The sequence below is a fragment of the Botrytis sinoallii genome (assembly GCF_014898435.1).
Source record: "Botrytis sinoallii strain Bc 23 chromosome Unknown BSIN_019, whole genome shotgun sequence".
NCBI classification, from domain to species: Eukaryota; Fungi; Ascomycota; class Leotiomycetes; order Helotiales; family Sclerotiniaceae; genus Botrytis; species Botrytis sinoallii.
Window position 1 is genome coordinate 1024305 of NW_024066046.1, and position 8443 is coordinate 1032747.

The 8443-nt window shown below is 31.3% G+C and overlaps 1 protein-coding gene across 1 annotated transcript; it reads right to left on the reverse strand.

Moving 5' to 3' along the window:
• Positions 1 to 4369: 4369 nt before the first annotated feature.
• Positions 4370 to 5662, reverse strand: EAF02_009445 (uncharacterized protein; the record flags this gene model as incomplete). The annotated part of the gene is made up of 1 exon (XM_038905493.1): positions 4370 to 5662. One exon carries the CDS (start codon positions 5660 to 5662, stop codon positions 4370 to 4372), a length of 1293 nt encoding a protein of 430 aa, XP_038754946.1.
• Between the last annotated feature and the right edge of the window lie 2781 nt (positions 5663 to 8443).

Below are 8443 nucleotides of genomic sequence, written 5' to 3' on the forward strand. Positions count from 1 at the left end.
CCACATAAGTAATGGATTGTTACTTCCTCGTATTTAAATTGTTGGTAATAGCTTTCAAAATCGCCATATACTGAGCAGATCGCTAGTATGTGGTGGAGAATTGTTTGTGAGAATTCTAATTCCTTAAAGCATTTGTTTGTGCTCTTTGAGTCCCATTTCTGATACTATTTAAAGAGCATTGGTATCTATTTGATCCACCACACCTGTACTACCGATTCCATAGCAGTTTTTGCTATAGAGCGGATACCACTTGCTGTAGATCGATTCGCATGCCCTAAGGCTGATTTTCTTGTCCTTTGTCTTTATTAAGATTAAAGAATACTGGATATTTTAATCGAAAGCTTTTTTGAAGGAAAATGCTCTACTTTCAGATCGATTCTATTCTCATCCCCCCCAGTCACTTCAAAACCATAATGGGAAGGATACAAGCAATCCAAGAAATGGGAATGGCCTAACCTTTCACAAATCGAATTAAGTAATGCCTGTTCAATCAAAATCCAAGGAAAGACCCCTAGCCCAAATGGAATCACTCAGGAGATTATTACGAAAACATATAAAACAATTCCATAGATCTTCTTTAATTTATTCAGCAATCTAATCAATCTTGGATACTACTCATAATACTAGAAACAAGTCATTGGAGCGATTTTGAAGAAAGCCTTAAAACCTGATTATTCTGTTTTGAAAGTATATAGAGTTATTATACTTCTAAATTGTCTTGGAAAGATTAGCAAAAAGATATTAGTTCAAAGATTAGGCTATTTAGCAGAAACTATTAGCCTATTATATAAAAGTCAAATTGAAAACCGACAAAAGAAATCAGCAATTAATATAGCTCTTTTTCTAACTATAGAAATCGAAAGAAACAAACAAATTTATAAAAAGACTTTAATTCTATTTATAAATATAAAGAGAGCTTTCGATTATGTTTCAAGAAATCGATTATTGGAAATTTATAAAAAGCTAAAACTACTAATAAACCTGATTGTTTAGATAATTTTATTCCTTCAACAAAGATAATTCAAATTGTCCTTCAACAATCAAATCGAATCTTTCAAGCTTATTTCGATTGGAATACCACAAGGCAGTCCTATTTCTCTAATCCTATTTCTAATATATATTAAAGATTTATTTTTTCAAAATCAATCAAATTTCTTTTTTATATTAACGATATTGCTTTAATTACAAATTTATCTTCTTAAAAAAAGAATATTATATTTTTTGAGAAAGCTATAAAGCAAATTTACAAATTTAGTTCGAAAAACACTATTCAATTCGATTTAGCAAAAACAAAATTAATGCACTTCTCAGTTTTTAAACTAATTAAGGATTACTTAATCAAACTATCTAATTCCGATATCATTATATTCCAATCTCTAATCAGATAACTAGATATATAGTTTGATTTAAATCTCAAATTCAATTAATATATCAATATTCGAATTATACAAGTAAAAGGAGCCTTTTATCAAATAACTCGACTAGTTAATACGGAAAAAGATTTAAGCTCGAAAGCCTTTCGATAATTATATATAGTTTATATAATTAGTATAACAGATTACGGATTAGTGATTTGGTGGAAAGGATAAATTTACTTTAGGGATAAAATGTAAGCTCTTCAAAATCTAATTTTTTGAAAGATATTAGGAGTTTTCAAAACTACTTCAATTCTTTTAATAGAAATCGAAGTGGGATTAAAACCAGTAAATATTTGATTAGATTCAAATATCAAGTAGTATGCTTTTCGATTAACAAAATTTTTATTCAAATATTTAATTAATATCGAAAAAGCTATTTTAGTATACTAATATGCTAATCGAGAATCAATCAATATTTTTCAAAGAAAGCTATATAAATCAATTCAACTTGATAGAATAAGAGAATCAATTAATAAAAAATTCGATTCGTTTTTTTTCGAAAAGATTACTCATTTCTACTTTCCATTATTTATTTATTTATTTATAGTGATTAACGTCTTGTGGAGGACCTCCCGAGGGGTATGAAAGACGTGACTAGATCTAGAGTTACAAATACAGAAAGGCGCTGATGCGCACGCTAGTAAAACCTCATAGGGTAAACCCAGTTCCTTCTATATATCCTAAACAAGCCAGTGTAATGATCGCAAATAGGGCCGTTTTTTTTGATTGGCCCCATATTCCTAGCGCTTCCTTCTGCTCATGGAGAGGAGCGCTCTGATTGTACAATTACTTCTGTCATAGAACCATGTTTTATAGACAGGAGCAGTGTGTACAGGTGTGCCGCTTCAAAGAAGCGGGTGTGTGTGTGGTGGTGCTCCAGAGGAGCGGAGGGTTCGGCTATTAGGCCGCTCAAGAGGAGCGGCCGGAACGGTGGTTCTGCTTGATAGCGGAGTGGCGCATAGGCGCAGTGGTGGTGGCTGGAGGGGGGATCACTAGTTCCTCCTCAGCACTCGATCGATCGCTTTTGCGGCCCATAATAGAGAAGCTCTATTAGGGTTAGCGGTAGATTGTCGAAGCTCAGAGGAGCTGTGTTATGAGGTCCACACTAAGGTGGCCTATGAGGCGGCATATAGAGTGGATCCATGTGGATCCCAAAGATGGGGATTGGCCCATATATACGAAAATTTCGTCGCTATAGCCTTAAGTCGTAGAACAGTGGGAGAGTGGCCCGATCACTTTACCACTGAACCAGCCGGGCTCCTTGCGGAGGACAATGGTCTTTTTGTCCTACTTTCCATTATGAAAAAAGGAAATCCCTTTTAAAATCAATATTAATAAGGCTTTAAAAGAAAATACAGTAATATTTTATAATATTATTTTCAAATATAGAGATTAAGATATTATTTATATTTATATAGATACCTTTTCTATAGAAAAAGGAATAAGTATTAGTATAGGAATAATAACAATATAATCGAATGATCAAGTTTCATATTAAAAACAAATGAATATTGAAAGCAATCAATTGGTTTATAATGAAGAGCTATATGGAGTCACTTGAGATATTAATTCAATTATTAATAATAAAAAGAAATTCAAGGTTTATTTAAACAATCAAGCAGGCCTACTACAACTAAAAACACTTTCGGATCATTCTGATCAAATCTATCAAATTCGAATAATCAAAGTAATCAAAGCTATTATAACTAAAGGAGCAGAAATATCCTTGAATTAGATATCAGAATATATTTCAATAAAGGAAAACGAACTAACAAATAAACTAGCAAAAAAAGCAACTACAATACAATCTACTTCGAATAAAACTAATTTCAAATTATTAAAAATAATAATCAAAAAATCCTCCTTTGATTAATGGAGCTTGATTTTCAATCATATAAATTCAAATCAAATCAAATAGTATTAATTTATTCGAAGTTATTTCTATAGAAAATTGGATCGAAAATCAAGCTACCAATTGAAATAAGGCAAAATACAGTTAGCACGTTTTTTTAATTAAAACTAGATTACGATTATATTAAATTATACTTATATTGTTTTAATCATCCAATAATAGATGTATATATAATAATATTGAGGTATCTCAATACTTTTTGATTAGTTGCCTAGTATACAAAGTAGAAAGAAAAGAGATATTCTAGAATATATTATTTCTAAAATCACTTTATAATTCCTATTTTATATGAAAATAGGAATCGAATTAATTATCAAATTCATCAATACAATTAAAATTGCTATAAGAGCCTGACATTTATTAAGGGCTTAAATGAAGAAGAAAGAGAAAAAGAGAGAGAGATTGAAGAAAAAAGAAAGAGAGGAAGAATATTCTACAGAGTAGATTTCCTTATTGTTTTACTATATATTATACGTATAGTAAGTGGGCTTAGGTCCTTAATGTTTGTTTACACTTCCCCAAATTGTTTATTCTTATTATTATAAAATAAAAGTTATCTACTAGGCCCTTAAGGCCTAGTCGTTCTATATAGTCTTAGACTGAAGGTGGACGTAAATTCAATTAATCAATCAATCAATCAATTAATTTGCTCCTGACAAAAAGCGTATGTCTTAAAGCTAGTTACTCAAGCCGATAGTATTAACCGCTTCCAAATATCTATAGTACCGACTACTTAACTCTTTAATTTTAAGATTTCAGGAATTCACTAAACACAGAAGTCAAACTTCAAATTATCAAGATGTAATTTAGATAACTATCATCAAAATTCGTCACAGGCAATCGCACTCCACGTAACGTTTACAAAGCAATTCAACCACTATTAAATATTCGTTCTGAAAACAATCGAAGAGAATGGAGGAGAAATGGGAGATGTGGGGGATTATTTTATATCGTTTGTTATTTAAGTTATTTGCTTGACTTTAGGCTGACTACCAACTATATTAAGAGAGAAAGCAGAACGGAGACAATGAACTACACATCATGACTCATCTTCGTTTGAATTGGATGGATTTTCGCCACTATCGCCGCTCTCATCATTGCCTTCGTCTTGGTCAGCTTCATTCTCATCTGTGGATTCAGAGTTACTTGTAGTTGGCTCTGATTCTTTGGAGCTATCCTGTCCCTCGTCCTCCCCAGAATCCTCTGCGATGACTTGAAGACGATGGCGAGCCCACTTGAGGAAGTTTTCACGGCATTTCGCATCATATTCGATCCTCTGTTTAAGTGCATCTTTGTCAGTTACCATGTTGGCACAATAGTAATAGGCTTGAGCTGGGCAGCCGAGCCACATGAAGAAGTCAATCGTACTAAGATCTCCTTCATCAAATCCGATCGGCTTTACGACATCTTGTCGTAATTCCGTGAACAATTCATCACTTTTGGCAAAACAGGCCTTTTCTACTAACTTTATACACACATGTATCCAGTTGAGAATAGCTTCAGGATCAAGAGAGCCATGATGGTGTCGAAATTCGATGGTGCGTTGTTCATTTTTGTAAGGAGTCGCTAGACCTACTAAGTTGAACGCAAGGCGACCTGAGCCCAATGACTCACCAAAATCGAAGAGCAACGATTTGTTGTCAGTATATCCTAGGATGTTCTCAAGAACCTCAGCTCGTGTGAGGTCAGGGTGCTCTTTGGTAAGACGAGAATTGAAAAGAGGAGGACACCAGGAATTTTCCGATACACGCTCCGATGGAAAAATTAACATTAATAGTGGCTCATATGTATGCGCAATTGCCAAAAGGTGCTTAAGGATTGGAAATTGAAGACCATTGTACGAGTTACCTACATGAACATGTAAGCCCGCGGTACCATCAACACATACTCTGTAATTTTCCCTTATCGTTCTTAACACCTTAGTGATCGCATCTTTCGCCGGCTTAGTGTAGTAGTACGGAGGAGAAGATATCTCCATGCCATTTTTCGTGTAGAGCTCGTTCCACTCTTGAGGCACCTTGTCGGGCCTGTCCTCGTCATCGCCAACGCTGATGTCGTTTTTCATGACCCAGCACGTCTTGTATTCCTCTTTCGTAGCCCCTTCCTCCTCAACAATTGCTGGGATACCAACAGCTCTTAATTTCTTACCAATATCTTGGTCGATCACAAACGTGCTACTGAGCTTCTTACCATCTACCTCGCGAGGATCTAAAGGATGGGGATCAGGCTTTCCTTCATCCACTGTAGCTAAGATGAATTCGAGTTCGAGGCCGAATGTAAGATCAGTCTCACCCTCCACTGGAGCAGTGTCTGAAATGTTTTCTTGTGACATTTTGCTTGAAAAAGATTTTAATCTGTTGGTTGTTGTGTATTAGGGCTGATCAGAAACAGGCATTAAGTTGGTGAATCCACTTTCGCAACTCAATGAGCATTTAAGTAAGTTAACAAAGGCATTGTTTTGTAATACTTGCATAATTCATAATTCAAGGGAAATTGAAAATATCCTTTATAGATGTATGATAATTCTTTGTTCATTGATTGATTGATTGATTGAATTTACGTCCACCTTCAGTCTAAGATTATATAGGATAGTTAGGCCCGATGGGCCTAATAGGTAACTTTTTGATTTACAATATTGGTTATGATTTATTAGGGAAGTAAAAACAAATGCTGGGGAATAGTATTTGTTTATTATATGTATTATATATAATAAGAAAATTCTGACGATCAAGAAATTGTGAGGAGGTTAAGCCTCTTTCTTATTTTCTTAATTGTTTCTTTTTTATTATTTTCTTCTTTTTTCTCTTTCATTATTACTCTTTCCTCTATTACTTTTTGTTCAAGAGTTCTTGCTAGATATTATATCTTTACAGCGATTTTAGTGATATTGATAAATTTGATAGCTAATTCGATACCTATTTTGATATACAATAGGAATTATATAGTGATTTTCGATAATAGTATATTCTGGAATATCTCTTTTCTTTCTGTTTTATATATAGGATAGCTAATCAGGAGGTATTGTAGTATCTTAATATTACTGTATATACATCTATTATTGAAATAATTAAATTAATATAAATATAATTTGATATATTTGTGATCTAATTTCAATTGGAAGAATGCATTAGCAATATTTCGACTGGTTCCAATTGGTAGCTTAATTTTCAATCCGATTTTCCATGAAAATAGCTTTAAATAGATTAATACTGATTGATTGAATCTGAGTTTATATTGATTAAGAGTTGAACTCTATTGATTGAGAAAGAATTCTTTGATTATCATTCCTAGCAATCCAAAACTGATTTCATTCAAAGTGGATTATATTGTAATAGCCTCTTTTGCTAGCTTATTTGCTAGCTTGTTCTCTTTAATTGATATATGCCCTGATACTCAATTTAAGGATATTTTAGATTCTTTAACTATAATAGCTTTGACTATCTTGATTGCTCGAATTTGATATACTTACTCTAAATAGTTTAAAAGTGTTTTCAATCAAAAAAGATCTATTTGATTATTTGAATAAACCTTGAACTTCTTTTTATTATTAGTAATTAAGCTAATATATTCGATAACTTGAATGACTCTATATAGCTCTTTATTATAGATTAATTGATTGCTTTCAATATTGACTTATTCTTGATATGAAATCTGATTATTCAATTATATTGATATTATTCCTATTCTTGGAGGTTAGCTTTTATAATAATAAGGAATAGTATTATTATAATGATAGTGGAAGATCTAGTCAGTTTAAGCTTGAGGGATAAATCGAATATATAGAATAAGAGTTGAATTGAAGTCAATTTAGAAGAGCTAGGCTGAGTTGAGATGAATTGCTTGCTTTTTCCTAGATTTTCTTTAAAGAATATTCTAGGTTTATATAGTTTATAATGAAATTCCAGTATATTCTATGCTTATAAATAAGATCGATTTAAATCGTATCTTATAGAATCATTTTAGATAATAAAAAGAAAGTACAACCAATCAATTTAGCGATATTTCCTATATACTTCCATCTAGTTCCATTTCATTCTATTCCATTATAAATCAATTTGATAAGAGATACTATTATACAACTATATGATAATATGATTTTATAATATAAGATCATATTATATGTGTATTAGTCATCAAGATATCCCTTATTTAGTAAGATATTAATAAGTGATTTAGTGGACTTATTATGAATCCTCACACCTATACTAATACTTATTCTCTTTTTAGTGGAAAAAGTATCTATATAAATGTAAATAGTATTTTGATCTTTATATTTAAGAATAATATTATAAAGTATTACTATATTTTCTTTTGAAATCTAGCTAATATTAATTTTAAAAGGGATTTCCTTTTTCCATAAAGGGAAGTGAAAATGAATAATCTTTTTGAAAAAGAATAAATCAAATTCTTTATTAATTGATTTCCTAATTCTATCAAATTGAATTGATTTGTATAGCTTTCTTTAAGGAGTATTGATTGTTTTCCGATTAGTATATTGATATACTAAAATAGCTTTTTCAATGTTAATTGGATATTTAGATAAGAGTTTTGTTAATCGAAAAGTGTATTGCTTGATATTTGAGTTTAATTGGATATTTGCTGGTTTTAATCCTGATTCGATTTCCATTGGAAGAATTGGAGTGGTTTTGAAAACTCCTAGTATCTTTTGGAGAGTTAGGTTTTGAAGAGCTTGTATTTTATTTTTAAAATGAGCTTATCCTCTTTACCAAATTATTGATCTGTAATTAGCTATACTAGTTACACAAACTATATATAATTGTTGAAGAGCTTTAGGACTCAAGCCTTTTTCAATATTTGCTAGTCGAGTTATTCGATAAAAGGTTTCTTTTATTTGTGTAATTCGGATATTGATGTATTGATTGAATTTGAGATTTGGATTAAATTATATATTTAATTATCTAATTAAAGATTGAGGTTTAATAATATCCAAATTGGATAATATGATTGAAAAGTTTTTGATTAGCTTGAATACTAAAAAGTGTATTAATTCTGTTTTTGCTAAATCGAATTGAATCGTACTTTTCGAGCTGAGTTTGTAGATTTGCTTTATAATTTTCTCAAGAAATCTAATATTCTTTTTTTATAAGGATAA